Source organism: Diabrotica undecimpunctata, chromosome 9 (assembly GCF_040954645.1).
Source record: "Diabrotica undecimpunctata isolate CICGRU chromosome 9, icDiaUnde3, whole genome shotgun sequence".
Classification (NCBI taxonomy): domain Eukaryota; kingdom Metazoa; phylum Arthropoda; class Insecta; order Coleoptera; family Chrysomelidae; genus Diabrotica; species Diabrotica undecimpunctata.
The window spans coordinates 79,996,368-80,015,744 of record NC_092811.1 but is presented as its reverse complement, the minus strand read 5'-3'; the positions used below and the strand labels follow the sequence as shown (position 1 = coordinate 80,015,744).

At 33.7% G+C, this 19,377-nt stretch overlaps 1 protein-coding gene across 1 annotated transcript in view; it reads right to left on the bottom strand.

Annotated features, from left to right (window-relative positions):
• LOC140450180 (lipase 1-like) overlaps positions 1–19,377 on the bottom strand; it is a 150,497-nt gene that overhangs the window by 114,255 nt on the left and 16,865 nt on the right. Inside the window, exon 2 of the mRNA XM_072543636.1 lies at positions 1,609–1,919. Coding sequence (XP_072399737.1) covers positions 1,609–1,919 — 311 coding nt within the window. The remainder of the gene's footprint in view (positions 1–1,608; positions 1,920–19,377) is intronic.

Below are 19,377 nucleotides of genomic sequence, written 5' to 3'. Positions count from 1 at the left end.
AGAGTGGCAAAAAAGTACGAACATTCTTTTGAGGTAAAAAACTTGGGAAACTTTCGATCGAAGACTTACCCGATCCCATATAAATATCGACACCAGGTGAAAGAAGAAATTAATAAAATGTTGAAAGACTATTCTTTATTGTTTTTGCATAGAGAAAAATCCCTAAATAATTCAGTAATTTTTATCATATGCAAAGGCGGGGATTTGTTATGTTTCTTCTTTCCCAACCACAGAAAAATAAATAAAAATATCCATCGGAATAAAATTTCAAGATATCATTATAAACAAAAATGTATATAGTAATTTAAGATAAGATTTAGTGTAGATAAGAATAGAAATTTGTTTGGCAAACGACCTTTTTCCGTTTCAAACAAAATTATCAAAAAAACCTTTGTTTAGAATTAGAAGACATTTTACCTGTAAGTTAATCTTTTCATTGTTTGTATAGTCGAGTATTAAATGACCATATTCTAATCTTTTGAAATATGTATAAATGATGTATTGACAAAACCAATTTTAAAGTAAGCTATTTAGTTTTTCTCTGAAACCGAAATTAGGCTTTTCCAAAATCATGATAAACACAATTTGAGATTTTGATTGGACGGTCGTTTTTAAAATGGGAATTTGTGAGCCGATGAGGAGACGGGAGAAGTTAGTCATATTTTGGTCATCGAAAGGAAAGAGTCGTTTGTCTCAAGATAGGGTGTGGTTCGTGAGTTTGGATACCGGCGTAACGAAAAGAAGTGAATAGTTTGAAGAAGGAGATAACAAGTAGATTAAAAGAGGTCCTTGTATCTACCGTGGGCATTTTATAAAGTATATGTGAAAGTATTCTTACGGCATCAAGTTGACAAAAGGAGGTCCTGGTGTCATAAATAAGTAGCTGAGTTTGGAGAAGTGAATCAGGTGTCTTTTTTTTTGTGTAGTCTGCAGGAGGTTTGCAGGGACGTTAAAAAGGAGCCGAGGTGCCAAAGAGGAGAGATCACATCGTTAAGGAGACTGGACTTTTCTGGGTATGTTCCAACATACAACTCAAGAACAAAACAAGCTGTAAGTGTTTGTACAATTGAATTTTATATCTGTGAAGGATCGTTTCGACATCATGGTCATTAGCATTCAAATTTAAGAACTGAGGTTTTGTTAGGCTAATCAAAAATTTAAAGTTTTGTTGTTTCTTGTTTCAATAAAGAAAATTTTAACTAAAATTGGTTTTTTTACGTAATATAAATGTATGTAGCTTTATAATCTTATTATTATAAAAATTTGATTTATTTTCTTGTATGCTGATTGATAAGATAACGACAGAATTTAATAATTGTTTTATTCGTTCATATAAAATAAAGAAACGTAAATCTTTGTAATATAATATATTTGTATTCTTATCATTTCTTCTCCTTCCCGATAAAAGACAACTAGAAAATCTTTTGAATCCATCGAACACAGGTAATATAAGGATTATTTTACTTTTGATAACAAATAAGTTATAATTTTTTTTATTGGCTCAATAAACTAAGATTAAAGTCAAAATAAACAAACATAACAATATATATATATATATATATATATATATATATATATATATATATAATTACTAGTGATTAATCTTACGAAAAACGCCAAAACGTAGAATTCTTATCTGGATCTAGTTCTATGTGTTCTCTGCCATAAAAGTTTCCTCTATTATTTCCCAACCATACATCAAATTTATTATTAGCCAAAATAAAAGCTAGTGAATCACTACCAGATGCAACAAAATTGTCGCTACATCCAAGCGTACCATGTTGCAATAAAATTGGCTGCTTGTTCTGTAAATTGTCTAAAAACTTATTTGTTAAACGAAAAATTGTAAGGATATATCCATCCTTGGTTTTTAATTTATGAGGTATAGTTTCAAATCCATAATTTTTAGATATTTCGACCTAAAATAAAAAGTAAAAATTAAAATTATGTCAATAATTAGGTAATTACTAAAAATAAACAAAATGTGACTTTAATTTTCAATCTGAACTATTAATTGAAAACATTTTTCGTCAGTAGTGTAAAAGTTTATAGCATGGACTAAAAGTTTTATAATTCGTCTTAGAAGGTACATAATTTTGAAGATCAACCATATAATATTTTAGTATGAATGATCGTGGAAGTTCCAATTTAAGTTATATTCTCTTTACCATAATATATTGCTTTAATTAAATGACAATAGCAAATTGGAGTAGTGATTAATTATTAAGACCTGCATGCGAGCAAGCTATCAATTCAATAAATCTAAAATATCTTTGAAAATTAAATAACTTATTCGACATAGAACACGGAAATCATCGAAAGATGATGATTCAGAAACTGACTGTTATTTTGACACTTTGGCAAATTATTTTATCATTTTATACAATTAAATTGTAGTGCATTCTACAAATTTTTTTTTGAAATATTATTTATAAACTACCCAAAGGTGTTTTATCAATTCTTCTTCTTAACGTAGGGAAGAGTTGCACAAAACGGGATAGTTAACGTTATTTGACTCATAACTATTTGATTATGCTATTAATATCTACTTCTTCTTAACTGGAACTTCTTTATTGATCACTTCCTATGTTTAAGTATAGTTAAGCCTAAATAGTTTGACGATAACATTGAAAAAGTCAATTTTTTTTTAAAATGTCAAAGTATCCCGTTTTGTCCACCTAGTCGGGTAAAACGGAATGGTTTTTGAATGTGAATAAAGACCATATTGAAGTTAAATATATTGACTTAAAAAATAAAATATTATTCATATAACATTATTAATAAATAAATTTACAGTTTAAAATCAACAAAGATCACATGAGTATGGCTCACCATCATTCTCTACCCCGATGCAAGCTTCGTGAGCTTAAAGTCGACATTGCTCACACAGTCAACCATCATCTGATTTTGATTTGCAATACAGTTTCGAGCAATAAATGCAACCTTTGTCTTCGTCTTCATCATCTGAACTGCTATCCCTTTTGTTTCTTTCTCTTTTTTCTTTTCTTTGGTTTTGGAACATATTTTTTATTTTTTCCTTTGCCTTTCCAATTTTGTTTTTCTTCCAAATTTAGTTTTGGTTTCTTGATGGGCTTTTTACCTCTAGTTCTTCTTTATAAGGTGTTGAGGTTAACACAGCTCTTTTTGCTCTTCTTTTATAATTAGGGTTAATTTTTCTTTTTGCGTGAGGAAGGGCAACTAGTTTTTTGGGAGTGACTTGAAATCTATTGACAGAGTACAAACAAGAGGGTATCGCGTTAGGATAGAAGTTATAGGAGTAATATGACAATTTTCCTTATTTTCAAGCACCTTAGGAAATTTTTGTGGTGTAAAACTATCTGAAGGCAATGTATTTGGAGAATTCTCATTTTCAGCATCACCATCAACTTAATTTTGTGATAATGGTGGTGTACGAGGTGAAGAGCGCCGATTATTATCTAAAACGGACCAACCATCGAATCGTTCATCGGTATTTCTGTGGTTTCAGCTGGTTCAAATATTAAGTCTTTAAAAATTACCGGATTGAGAGGTTGAATGCCAATCTTTCTAAACCCATTCACAGATGGAACTCTTATAGATGGAACTTAAAGAAGAAATAAATGCGTATTCCATTACATCTCCAGATGCCTTGTTATTTGTCTAAAATTTGATACCTCTTTTGTCATTAGCAGTTTTGTTATTTCATTATCTTTTTTTCTTCTTATTCCAATGAATTATGTTATATGTGTTCTACATAATTATTTTGAGAATTTTCGGCTGCATCTCTTTAAAATATGAAGGTATTTCAGGTTTCATTAATTTCTTTGGTGTTGTTAGTTATTTCGACATTTCTGTTCCTGCAACGTTTTTTTTTGTTTATATCTTTGTTTTATTTATTTGATAAATTTCTATGTATTTCGTGTTTTGTCTTCTCTAAAGTTTATTTCCATGTCCATTAATTGTTGGTTTATGTCCCTTTTTTGTCTACACAGGTTCTCAGCTATTCGTCTTTTGTTTTAAAATACAACAAATGTACTTCACTTCGTTCTTCAATTGCCGCCTTACACTCGTCATCAAACCATTCGTCATCTTTTCTTTATTTCGTTCCTGACATCAATGTTGATGCAATTAATGTGGTTCTACTTATCAGATTTCAATGGTCGTCTAATATTCTCTCTTTATTTTCTTCATATTCAGTCAGCTTCCTATTTATTTCTTTTTTAAGTTTCGGGTCTTTTCAGTTTTTCTAGATCTAAAATTTCCTTTCTTGGTTGATTTTTTCTTGCCTGTCGACTGATCCTACATCTGAAGTGTATCTGAACTAACATGTACCTAGTCTACTTTTTACGCCCAGACTGCCTATTGCTGACCGCTTTTCTATCATTACAAAGTGGTCTATTTCTTTTAAAACATCTCCAGGGGATACCACGTGCCTTTGTGTGTATCTTTTTGTGAGAAAATGTAGTAGAAATTATAATCACATTTTTACTATGTAACGCTCTGTCTCACAATTATTCTGATGGGTTTTTTGTGCTAACCTTGAGTTTGCGTTAACTATAACTATTTTGATGTCGTTTTTTGGTGTTAGATCATGTGTTTGCTCTCGTCATTAGTAAAAAGCTACTTTGGTATCCTCATCTTGTTTATCCGTTGGGCAGTGAATGTTTATTATGAGTAAGTTAAAGAAGTGACTCTTTATTCGTATCCTACAAATTAGTTCATTAGCTGCATGAAAATCTGTTATAAGGCGTTTCAGTTTATTGTTGACTATAAATGCCACCCCAAATTTCTTAGATCATTAGGAATTTCAATTGACTGAGCTGGGCGCTCAACGCTCCGGGTATATTCAAAGTTCTAACGTTGTTAAGTCTCTCACAAAAAAATCTATCTTCTTCTTCTTAAGGTGCCATGCATTTCTGCGTAGGCGTCCACCGTACATCGTCTTGTCAGGTGAGATGTTAAATATTCTGGATTAAATAATTCTGTTTTTAGCAGCATTGCGAAGCATTTCATAGCTGTGGATTCCTGTCCATTGTCGAATATTGCGCAGCCATGACATTTTTTTACGTCCGAGACCTCTCCTACCCTCTATTTTCCCTTCGAGTATCAGTTGCTGAAAAGTGTATCGTTCTCCTCGTATAATATGCCCCAAGTATGCAGTCTTCTTACTTTTTACATAATTAAAAAGTTCCCTATCCTGCAAGCCCGCTCTTCTGAGTACTTCCTCATTTCTGACCCTGTCCGTCCATGATATTCTGAGCATTCGACGCAGGCACCACATTTCGAACACTTCAAGTTTGTTAATGGAACTGGCCTTTAACGTCCATGCTTCCATTCCGTACAGGAGAACAGGTCACACGTAACACTTAAGCATCTTGTATCGGAGGTTGAAGTCCAATTTGCGATCAGTCAGAAACTTACGAAGCCTCAAAAAAGCATTTCTGGCTTGTTCAACTTTGCTCTTTATTTCATTCTCGGGGTCCCAACCCTCATTCAGAAAACATCCCAAGTATTTGAATTGCCTGACTTGTTCGATTTCTTCTCCAGAGACATATATCTTTGCGTTGGGGTAATCATTTCTACTTATAATCATTGATTTTGTCTTCTTGATATTTATTTTCAAACCCCGAGCTTCACTTGCAAGAGTTAGATCATTCAAAAGGCATTGAAGATCTTCGATGTTATCTGCCACTATGGCTGTATCATCGGCATACCTGATGTTATTAATAAATATGCCGTTAACTTTAATACCCTTATTAGAGTCTTCCACTGCTTCTGCGAAGGCTTTTTCTACGTATAAATTGAACAGCATTGGAGACAGTATACAACCTTGCCTTACTCCTTTTTTAATGGAGAAATCTTCTGTTTCGTTGGAATTTTGAAGACGTACTGTTGCTGTCTGATTCCAATACAGATTGGCAATGATTCTTATATCCTTTGCATCCAATCCCAACTCTTGTAGGTATTTTATCATCAATTCATGTTTTACATAATCGAATGCTTTCTCGTAATCGATGAAACGGATAAAAACATCCTTTCTTTGATCTAAACAATTCTGTATCAATGTTTGCATACTAAAGATTGCTTCTCTCGTGCCAAGTCCATTTTTGAAACCAAACTGACTCCATCCACTGACCTCTTCACATTTCTTAAACAATCTAGTGTGAAGTATTCTCAGGAAAAGTTTCAAAAAGTGACTCATTAGGCTTATTAGTCGGTGGTCCTTGCAGAAGTTCGCATGTGGTGTTTTTGGTAGGGCGATAAATGTAGATCCAAGCCAATCTTTTGGAATCTGGCCCGTATCGTAGATGTCGTTAAAGAGCTTGACAATAATGTCTAGGTTTTCTTCATTAAGTAACTTGATTGTTTCTGCGTACATATCATCTGGTCCTGGGGTTTTGTTACTTTTTAATAGTTTGATAGCGTGTACAATTTCAGCTTTAAAAATACTTGGGCCTTCTTACTTTCAAAAAATCCATGTTACGTTAAAAATATTGTTGCCCTAATATTCGTTATTTTCAAGGCTTGTGTGCATAATTTGTAGAAATGTTTTTTTTTTCAGAGATCACCCAGCACTTGTAAGAAGCGGAGTTTCTGATGTATTGTGATATATATTTATTATAAAAATTTTTAACATTTTACAAAAGTATCAAAGTTTTTACTTCATTGCAAGTTTTTTAACTGTATTAAAAATATAAAGTCAACCACTGAAATTGCCCTTTTAAGTTTTAATAAAATTCAAACCACATTTAATTGTGATTTATTTAATGTACTTTTAAAAATTCTTAACCTGTGGCATGTTAATTTCTCTTGAATTAAAAACATTTGACGAGACTGTATTTTTAGTAAACTCTGTTAAGAAATTATTAATTTTATCGCTTTGAATACGTATAAGTGTGTGTACTTAAAGTCCCCCTTTCCTTAGTAAATTAGTTCTAGATGTGAAAGATCCACTAAATAAAATTTTAGGACCTAAGAAATATGTTTCTCATGAAAAGGTTATAAAAGCAGTCGTAAGATTCGATTTCAGTTAGTCATTAGTTATCAGTCATGGCCAGCGATGTTTTAAGTTTAAATACAGTTTTGTGAAGAGACCCGTATTTTCTGTGTGTCCTTCTCAGTAGCCGATAATGGAGCCGTTCAACCATTTTTTCAGTCTTTTCTGCTAAGGGCAATAAACCATTCTAATTTACACACAGCGCAAAAGTCTAAGGATATTTTAATAATTTGACAATACTAATGACAGAAATTTCATGACCATATAAATTTGCTTGTACTATAATTGTTGATACAGACACTCACTTCTTATCAAAAAAAAAATTGTAAAACTGATAGCAATGCGTGTTTTAGAATGTTTTTTATAAAGCACAAAAAAATCGACATTTTTATTTTTTTGTTTATTTTTAATTTTAGTCACTTTATACCATTCTTGCTTAATAGGTGAGTTATAGATATTGTCTTTTTACCATGCAACGACAACATTTAACGTTGGACGAGATGAATAGAGCCGTGGGTCTCCTTCAAGCTAGTATGCGACAAACTCAAGTGGCTGATCAGCTGGATGTCTCCCAAAGCGTCGTAAGTCGTTTGTTACGTCGGTTTAGAGACACTGGGACTCCAGCCGAGCAACATCCAGGACATGGTCGCTCTACAACCGTCGCTCAAGACCGGTATTTAATTTTAAATGCCAGAAGGCAGCCAACAATCGCAGCACCCGAGCTGGTTAATGAATTACAGCTTGCACATAATGTAAAAATTACCAGCAGTACTGTGAGGAATCGTCTCCATGAAGCCAATCTTTGTAGTCGGCGACCACTGAGATGCCCACCTCTATCTAGAAGCAATCGCGCTGCAAGATTAACCTGTTGTCAAGAGTTTCAGAATTGGACTGACAATGACTGGGCCACAGTTTTGTTTAGTGACGAGTTTAGATATGGATTTCATCCATATTCTCGTCGAACAAGAGTTTGGAGACGACCCGGAAATGGAAAACGATTACGATATCTTCAAGAAGTGTATGAATATAGAGGTGGTATATTAATGGTATGGGACGGAATCATGATTGACCAAAGAACTGAATATTTGGACACTATTCTTAGAGCTGTTGTGCGCCCGTTTGCTGCTGCTCTTGGAGAAAATTCTTACTTTATGCATAATAACGCTCGACCATATGTTGCACATATTTTACCAAACTGGTTGGATAACGAGAATATTGATGTATTGCCTTGGCCAGCACAATCACCGGACTTAAATCCCATTGGGCATGTATGGGACATGCTCCAACGTAGAATTACTCCACATATGGGCAATATCTACAATGAGTTTCAATTAAAAGAGCTTCTGAGAGAACAATGGACACAACTACCTCAAGAAGATATTAACATTGTGATTCGGAGCATGAACAGTAGATGTAGAGCTGTGATAAACCAACGTGATGGCCATACTTTATTTTAAGTTTATATTTCGTATTTTTGACATTTTATGGTGGTATGTGAAACATGGGCGATTTGCAATATATTTTTTTTTGCTCCAATTTTCTGTTTATTTTTGCAATTTATGGTTTTTTACATATTAAACAACAATTTAAACTACAATTTTTGTATTACTTTTTTTAAGTTGATTATAGATAAACAAAATACGTCTATTTATAAAAATATCCCTAGACTTTTGCGTTGTGTGTATTTTGGGGTTTTTTTCCAAACAGAAAATGAATTCCGAGTATTACCCACCTGTTTCTTTGATTTGAGCAGTTGTGATTCTACCAGGCATTGAACTTTTAATGTGAGTTTTTATGTCTTTTAACCACTTTTTGCTTTTATGTTTAGTTCGGAACTTTAAAAAAAAATAGGAATGGCGAGTATTTCTATGCTTTATATAATTTAATTTTAGTATTAATGAAACAAAGGCTTTTCTGATTCGATTACGGGTTAATACTGGTCAAATTCAGAAATTTAAAATTTTAATTAAATAATTTGCGTATAAAGTTTATTTCATTTAGTTAAATGGCTTCAACCTAAAATGTGTTTGTTTGAATATTTATTAAATACATGTTTGCTAATTTCCGATATTAGCATGTATTTGTATATAATTTTTTTGAGTACTATTAAACAATTTTTATATATGTATTATTTTACGTTTGTAGAGACAATATAAATCTTTTTGAAGTATTTTATTAAATATGTAATCTCTTACATCTTTACTCTTACAGATAATTATTTATTGTTTATCTATCTGTCTTTAATTTGCACTTTTCTATCATCTATATCCTTACCCACCCACAATGAAACTCCTGACTTGAGCAACGTGTCTTCGGTAAATATTAGTAAACGAGTAGCTTTTTATTATCTACTTTTGTCAGCTTTTTCTCTACAAACTATATGAAAATCATTCGAATTTAAACGAATTTAACGTCTGGTATTCGCTAAGTATTTGTGAAATAAATAGAGAAAATAATTGTTTCTCTCATGCAAAATTGGTTGTTTACGTCGACGTAATAGCAAACCACCCACTTTGTTCATTGTGGCGCCTGGCAACATAAAGAAAAATGTAAAATATCACAAGTCCCTTCAATGAAAATCGACAAAAGTGCAATCTATTCAGCAAATAGTTTCTTTATTGCCACGTGAATTAGCTTCTTTTTGAACATTTATTAAACGTGATTAATTTGATCTTATCAAATATTTATTGCAAATAAATGTTATCATAGCTTAATTAGGCAACTAAGATCAGATAACGTCGCAAGAAAAACAAAATGCCAAATATATAAAACTCTAATGAGACCGGTACTCACATACGGCTCAGAAACCTGGACACTCACTTAAAGAGAGGAAACGTTGTTAGCCACCTTCGAGAGAAAAATCTTGCGACTCATATATAAGGGCACAAAAAAACGGAATATGGAGAAGAAGATACAACTCTGAACTGTACAAAATATACCAGGATCAGGATATCCGGATAGGACATGGAAAGAATAGACAAATAGAAAGAATGGAAGAAGGCGAAATACCAAACAAAATATTCAAACAGATGCCATTAGGAAAAAGAACAAGAGGAAGACCGAAGCTGAGATACTTAGAACAAATAGAAAATGATATAACAACCTTAAAAATAAAAAACTGAAGAAAAAAGCACGAAACAGATCAGAATGGAGAAGAATCCTGGAACAGTCCAAGACCCAAAAAGGGTTGTCGAGCCAGTGATGATGATGATGAATTTGGTCTTATTATAAAAAATAATACAACTTAGCTGTACTAAGTTCGCCAAGTCAGCTAGTTATTATTATATAATATAACAATTAAATACACATAAATAAAAATTATTTTATATTTTATATTTTTTAAAGATTTAATCTATTAGTAGAGTTAAACTAACTGTCAAAGTTGAATTACGCATTTAAAAGTTCTCCGTGAATTTTTGTGATTTAAGAAGGCCTAAAAGAGTACAGTCCTATTCGAAATGTCAACAAGTAAACACCTAGTTTCTTTTATTGTTAATACAAATAATTTGCCGGCCCTTTAGGCCAAGCATTGAATTCATCAAAAATTAAATTGTCTGTTAATATCAACAATTGACGTGCAGTTTATGTGTACATGAGCAGCACAGGAAATACCATCAAACCAATTGTTCCTTCCACAACAATGTCACAACAAGATTCAACAATCCGCAACAAACAAGATACACCAAACAACAACACTTCTTCAATGTCATATGTAACAGCAGTAATAACAACACCAAAACCAACGTATCCAAAGGAAGAACAAGCAATTATACTTCATGCCGAAGACAGCCTCAAATTATTTGATTATGTAAAAGCAATTGGTGATATTATCGAACCCTAAAACATCTGCTTCGCCTCCAAAATTTTCAACAATAGGGTCTGTATATATTTAACTAATAAAAACATAGTAGATAAACTGAAAATCTCATCCTACCATACAAATCGGCTCCATAACTTTAAACATACGTTAACTCTTTTCTCCTTCAAAGAGAATCTTAATATCCAATGTCTCCCCGCATATTCCACATGAAATTATCGAAACCGCTGTTAAAAGCCTAGGTCTAAAAATTGCTTCCCCAGTATCATTTCTTAAAGCAGGCACTCCGGGGGAAGAATTCTCACATATCCTTAGCTTTAGGAGACATGTTTATGTGTTTCCGCCCTCCAAAACTTTTAAGCTTCAAACCTCTCTTGTGCTCTCTTTCGAAGATAATGAAAACCGCATCTTCCTTTCTACTGATAAAATGGAATGTTTCGTCTGTAAAAGATCAGGGCATGTCGCTTCAAATTGCACAATTCCACCAGAAATTACCTCTTCTGACCAGACAATTGTTTCATCTCCTTTAGAAGCCAAATCCACGTCCACTGAATAAAACCCAGAAACCAACACTGTATCTTTCACACCAACAGAGATATCTCCTCCAGTCAATAATATAACACTTGTATCCTCAAATAACAACTCCTCATTAGAACAACCAAGTCAACATAATGACAGATACACAAACACACTATAAACGCACACACTCAGAACTTTCTTCTCCTAGCGACATAACTATCATAACTGAAGAATCTACTCATAGTGAACAAACTCATACCCATGCCGGGTTTTTCAAACCACAAAGCAAGAAAAAAATTAAACGGTCAAATTGTGACTCAACTCTATCCAAAATGGCAAAAACAATCATACACAAACTTTATAAAGAAATTTTAAAGATATTCATAATTCCAGCAGATAACATAATTGCTCTTCTTGAAAACTGTTACGGTAGTAGCGATCCATACACAGAAGCAATAAAGTTCACACCAGACATCACATCACTTATTTCTACGTTATACCAAATCTATCCCAAACCTAATTAGAAATCAACCAAAAATAGACTAACTCGTCTTATAAAAAAATTTAAGGACAAACTCGAACTCTTAATGGGTGATTCTACAAAATTACCCAATCTTAACTTCTCACACGAAACAACTGATGATGAGTACATCTCTGTAATTATTCACATAATTATTCAATGGAACTGCGATGAATTCTATTCTCGAATTGCACGCATACAAAAACTTATTTCCGGAACCAATCCTAACTTTATTTGTTTACAAGAAACAAACTTTACAAAAATACACAACTCTCATCTAAAAACTTTATTAGTTACCATCATATCAGAACTACACACCGACGTGCTAGTGGAGGAACATTAATTTTCGTATAAACTGAAATTTTTCACCGTAAACTTCACCTAAACACTGCATTAGAAGCTGTTGCTATACCAGCATGGTGTCCAGAACAAATCACAATATGTAGCTTATATATTCTTCCTAATTATACATTGACAAGCATTGAATTAGAAAACCTGATATCTCAAATTTCTGGCCCATTTATTATGGTTGGTGATTTTAATGCACACAACACTATGTAGCGCTCCAAAAGTACATATAGTAGAGGTAAAATAATCGAAAATATCATTAACAATACTGATATTAACTTATTAAATACAGGAAATACTACATACTATCATATTCAGTCAGGAAGCTTCTCATTAATAGACTTAAGCTTATGTGATCCCAAAATACACCCGTTACTAACTTGGCATACTCTAGACAGCTTATTCGATAGCAATCATTTTTCTAATATCATTACTAACAATGCAGTCAAATCGGAATATACAAAAACGAGATGGAAAATCTCAGATTCTTATTGAAAACTCTTCAAACTAACTGTAAAAGTACGCACAGGTGTACTCAAATATCAAAATAACATAGACGAAGATATAAAACAACTAAACCATTGCATACTTTCATCCGCAGAGGAGTGTATCGGCAAATACAAAATTAACCCAATTTTAAAAATAGGTTCCCTGATGGAATGACTTATGCAAAACAGCAATTCAAGAAAGCAAAAGAGCTTTCAACAGATTCCAAAAATCTCGCACTCTAGCTGACTTACCAGATTTCAAAAGGCTCAGAGCAAAAACAAAACGCATAATAAAAAACGGTAAAAAAAATTCGTGTAATCATTTTACCAGCTCTAATACCAAAGATACCCCACTGACTCAAGTATGGTCAAAAATGAAGAGAATGAAATGAAATTACACATCATTACAAAATTTGAGCTCTCACCATTTGAGACAAAATAATTACAGATGACCAATAGATCAGTGATATGCTTTCCCAACACTTTCTCAATAAATCAAATAATCCTACTAATCCACATCATGAAAATGATGCTACTCAAAAAACTTGCAATACTAATCACCCCATTAATATACGTTTCAGTTTCCAAGAAGCCATTTTTTCGACAAAAAGCTCAGCTGCAGGCCCTGACGATATTCCCCCTATCTTTTTAAAAAACCTTTATCAAAATACGTACAAAAAAATACTTCAACTATTCAACAACATTTGGTCTTCCTAAAAATTCTCATCATTATGGAAACAATCCCAAACGATAACTATCAAAAAAGGCGATCAATCCCTAGACACTCTAAACTCATACAGGCCAATCTCTTTCACCTGTACATTATGTAAACTTCTATGGACTTCCATGGACAATCTTGTACTTCTGCAATCAACAATTGCGACTGCGCTATCTAACAAAAATGAAGTCATTGCAATCTCCCTTGACATCGAAAGCAGTTTTGACTATACTGATTTCTGTGATACTAAACAAACTAAACCAGAACAAGCTATCCGGTAATATATATTTGTTTATAAAAAAATTTCTCATAGAGCGATCGTTTAAAGTAATTACTAATGGTAAAACTTCCTTACAATACACAAATATAAACACAAATCCCACAAATCTTACAAAAAACCTCATCTGTAATAGACAATTAACAGTTACTAATAATCCTAGAATGGTACCGTCCACTATATAGTTGTTAATTAGATATCAACTTGTTGTCGACCAGCCTTTTTATAGGCCCTCAAACTCCTCCATGGTTATGTAAACTTCAAAATTTCAATATCGAATTATCTAAATATAATAAGAATGAAATATCACCTTCCATTATCAAACAAAGATTCTATGAAATACTACATCAATGCAATTTCGATAAAATCCTTTACTCAGACGCATCTAAGACTGAAGAAGGTGTTGGCTGTGCTATTACAACGACTACATACACCGTCAACTTGTTTTGACTCTCCAGCAATTGCAGTATTTATACTGCTGAACTATATGGAATACTACAAGCAGTGAAAACTCCACTCAACGATGATAAAACTATAGCAATCTGTACGGACTCTCTGTCCTCCATGCAGTCCATAAGAAACGTACATTCTATCCACCCAATAGTTCAAGAAATCCAGAGTATATGTAATCGTCTTCAAACTAATGGAATTACAGTAACAATTGTGGGTCCCATCACACGTTGGTATTCCAGGTAACGAAAAATCCGATCAAGCAGCAAAACAAGCATGTTCTCTTAACATAACAACAGACATTCAAATATTATCAGATCTAAAAAGAACACTCAAACATAAAATAACGGACATTTGAAATAATCATTGGAAAAGAAGCAATACCAAGTTAAGCGTTCTACAAGCAAACATTTTCTACCACCAGCTCCCACCAATGAAAAGAAAGGACACGTCTATCATTCGAAGATTTAGAATAGGGCACACATACCTTACACATGGACACCTAATGATTTCCAATAATCAGATTTTGTGCCAGTACTTCAACACCACGATTTTCGTAACACATGTACTTCTGACTGTCAACACTACCTAGCTGCCAGAAGTAAATACAATCTTGTATTATAAAAAATGTGTTATAACTAACTTGTACCCAATATAAAGTATTAACCATGTAAATATTAATGTAAATTGTACCTGTTTCAATGACCATTAGCTGTCGAGACACATAATTTCGAAATAAGAAAAAATATATATATTAAGTAGTACAAAGAATTTTAAATGTTTCAATGTTTAAGAAATATTTTTTTATTGCTTATTTGTATGAAAATACATTTTTCATTGAAAATATAAAGTCACTATCACTAGAAATAATGATTGTTTACAATAATACGAAAAAACAGGAAAACTCTAAGAACTTATTTATAAGAAATTCATGGTTGTTTATCGCAAAAACGACTGCGTAGTTGTTATTATTTTCAAGTGCTATCCCATATTAAAAAACCACCTAATTGGTTAATTATTACAGAGATATCATAAAAGTTTCAAGCGATTTCGATTTAAAGTCATTATTTTTACTTTTGAGTGTTGCTAGTTAATCCTTCTCACCACTTTCTAGATTGGAGATTTATTTAACACACTTTTAACTCGTTATTTAACGTAAATACGTTAATTTTTTTTATATCTGCAATGGTGATTGGTGAATTAAAATGTTGAATAATTAACTACCGGAGTGAAATCTTAATGTTAATAAATTAACAAAGAAACCAAAACTTTGTGCGAGATTTCTATAGTTGCTATTTATATATATTCTTTCTTATGTGACTAGTTATTGATTTTTCACCTGAATTGATCTTAATAAATAATTTTTTTTAAAGAAGTATCAGTGTTCCTACTGTACATTCTGTCATTAAAAAAATAGGATAATGAATCGTTTCTTTGTGAATACCTGCAAACAGTTGTGGAAATTATTACTTTTTTTCGTATTTATAGAGGGGGGTCTGGAATCTTCTCAAAGCATCTTAGTCCAGAAACCCCGCCTGGCTGATATTTGTGCAGGATTCGTTCTTCGTACTCCCGGAGATAGTTCCCGAGGTACTTTAAAATGCCCTCTAGTCGGCGAGTCCACGTCGAACGCTTACCTGCTAAACCAAACCCCCTTCTGTTATCCAGCCATCCGCAAGCGGAATGGAAGATGTAAGGCCAGGTCTGACTCACACAGTGTAACTCTTACAGTCTAACTCACTTTTCAACTATCAATTTATAGCGTCTTTCCCTTTTATCTTTGCCGTTGGTTCAGCTGTCTTTCTTCCTTTTTTTTCTTAATTACTGCACGGATATTGTATTGTACCTAGTCCAACCTGTAAAACAATTCACACCTGTCTCTCTTTCTACTATACATCTTGTGCATTTTAACATCGTATATGTCACATTGTCTGAGCATCCGCAGTATAGGCGTTTATGTCATTTTATTTTTATTTCTTTCATTTAATTTTTTTTGTGTGTATATTGTTATACCAAGTAATGAGCTCTTTGACATGTAATTACTACCTAGGTGGTGTTTGTAAGTTTTAATAAATAAATTCATCCATGTCAGCCTTTCCAAACTTGTGTTTTATGCAAACACAGTTCTGTAGGCGTATGCCAATTGCAACATACTGTCCACTTGTGTGATAAGCCTCTTTCTTGTAGGCCGTTATATCTAGTGCCTTACTTCAGACTGGTGCTGCTTAGAGGACGATCGACTGCACAATATCGTGTAAGGCTCTCCTCCTTTAGGATTTGGGCCATCAATGTTCGACATCACCCTCTCAACCGTAGACGCACTATTCCTAGGTACTTTAGGTGTTCCTTGAGTGTTAGACATGCCCCCGCACATTGTAGTTCCACATTATTTTTCTCCTTCAGAATAATGGCTTCGGTTTCCTCTGCCATAAGTTTCAGTCCGTGTTGCGTCATCCATTTCTACTTTACTACACATGTAATAATTTTTCTGTATAGTACCATTTTACATCGAAATAGATCCTTGGAAATCGATATACTATTTTCGTCTATAATGTCGTACTCCTCCACAATATGATAGAGCCACTAAACTTTTTTACAAGTCCCTTTCTTTTCCAGCGATGATTATTACGTTTATTATGTTATTATCTATATACTATACACACAGGCTATTGATTACGTACTTTAGAAAGGAACTACAATATTAAAGGGGTTTAAAAACGGGGGGTTCTACCATTTAAAGTGTTCGCACCGTTTTTGAGAAAGGGGTGAATTTTCCTCTATGCGCCAGGATGTATTAGGGTAAATTCTATGCAGCTTTCGTACATATAAACATACAGAAATTTTGTTCAAATTTAATTTTCCTATCGAAATCTCACTTTTAAAAGTTACAAATAATTTTTTTTGACAAACATATATTAACCCTAGAATACGGGACCGTTTTTGCCAAACGTAAATACGGGACTATATCTTACAAAAGCAAATATCTCCTCGGTGTTCTCCGCAAATTGGCTTCTTGCACTCTGTTTGGAAAAGTATCAAGACTGATTTAAATATTTTATTTTTAATATTCAGAATATGACCTTATTTAGTTTTAAATCTTTTATTCAATCATAGTATATTGTATGTAAATGTATCGACAAATTAACGTAAACAGAGAATTTTGGAATTATCAAAGAATTCTCTGGAGGTCGGATTCTTCTAAACCTCTCCAAGAATACTTTTTACGTACTGTTACGTACGGTGTTTCTTCTTCACCTTATCTCGCATTAAAAACCTTACAAGAGTTAGCTGAGTCGGCAGAGTCTCGTTTCCCTAATGCTTCACAAGCTTTAACGCGACATTTTTATATTGACGACGGTCTATTAGGAAGTGATTCTCTGTCATCTACCCGCTCTCTACAGTTAGAGCTCATTCAACTTTTAAAGCTCGGGGGTTTTGAGCTAGGCAAATGGGCGAGCAATCATCCCAGTCTACTTTAAGATTTTGGCTCCGATATTCTGACATCTTGTTCGTTTGATAAAGAGGAACCTTCCGTTATTAAGGTGCTAGGCCTGAAATGGGACCCGTCGACTGACGTCTTTTCTTATTCTTACTGTCCCCTTGACAAAACTTGTACAAAGCGGGCTATTCTTTCGGAAATTAGTCGTATTTTTGATCCTCTTGGTTTCATCTCCCCGTGTCTTTTAAGGGCCAAACGTCTGCTACAACAGTTGTGGCAATCCAATGTATCTTGGGATGATGAACCACCTGAACAAATACAACAGGTATGGCATCAGTTTAAAACCGAGTTACCTGACCTTGCAAACATTCAAATCCCTAGACACTTCAGCTTTAATAAATCTTCTAAAGTTGAGATTCATGGATTCTGCGATGCTTCAGAGTTAGGATACGCCAGCGTTGTATATTTCCGATTTAGTACTTCTGATAAATTTGAAACTGTACTTGTGTGTGCTAAATGTCGAGTTTCTCCTCTGAAGACACAATCTATTGCAAGATTGGAACTGTTGGCAGCTGTATTGCTGGCGGATCTAGTCGCCTTCATTAAAGAGTCGTTTAAGCATATCTTTTCTTTTTCCGATATTCATGTTTGGTCGGATTCCACGATTGCTCTTACTTGGGTTAATTCTTCTCCGCATAAATGGAAAACCTTTATTGCCAATCGAGTAAGACACATACAAGAACTTATACCATGTTCTTCTTGGCATTATGTGCCATCTAACCAAAACCCTGCTGATTGTGCTAGTCGTGGTTTGACACCGGCACAACTACTACAATTTTCACTCTGGTGGCGTGGTCCTGATTTTCTTTCGAAGTCAAGGGAGTGTTGGCCCTCTCAAGTTAATTTTCACTCCTCCCAAAAATTGCCCACTGTATTATCATTGATACCGGTCATTTCGGATAATATCATCTCTACTTTACTTTCAAAATTTTCATCCCTGATAAAAATTCAGAAAGTCATGGTTTACGTCTTAAAATTCGTGGCTAAACTTCAAAGAAAAAACAATGCTGCATCTTTCGATTCCCTGAACAGTCATTTAGAGATGGAATCTGCGTTACGATACATTGTTAAGCACGTACAAGCTGACGTTTTTTCGGATATTTTCCTCAAAATTCAACAAAATTCGCTGTTACCCAAACCTTTTCGTAAACTCGCACCCTTTATTGATGAATATGGTCTTTTGAGAGTAGGAGGTCGATTACAAAAGTCTCGGTTGTCTTTTGATGTAAAACATCCATTGCTATTACCCAAAACTCATCGTCTCACCGATTTAATCATCGAATGGACTCATCAAACGCATCTGCACCCTGGTTTAAAGGCTATGCATTATTTATTGCTTCAACGTTTTTGGATTCTGTCTCCAAAAAGTGCCATTCATCGCTGTTTGTCGCAGTGCATTCGTTGTTTTAGATGCCGACCTAAATCTTACAACCCCTTTATGGCAAACTTGCCAACTGTCCGAGTTACTCCGTTACGTGCTTTCCTGTCTGTTTGTGTGGATTTTGCAGGACCATTCTCGTTATTAATGTCCAAACATAGAGGTGCAAAAACATATAAAGGATATGTTTGTGTATTCGTGTGTACGAGTACAAAGGCCATTCATCTGGAAGTAACTTCAAATCTTAGTTCTGAGTCCTTTTTGGCTGCCTTTCGTAGATTTGTATCTCGACGCGGTAAGTGCCTAACCATTAGGAGTGATCAAGGTACCAATTTTAAGGGAGCCAGCAACAAAATCATTAAACTAGCTCAATCTGCCGCTGAGACT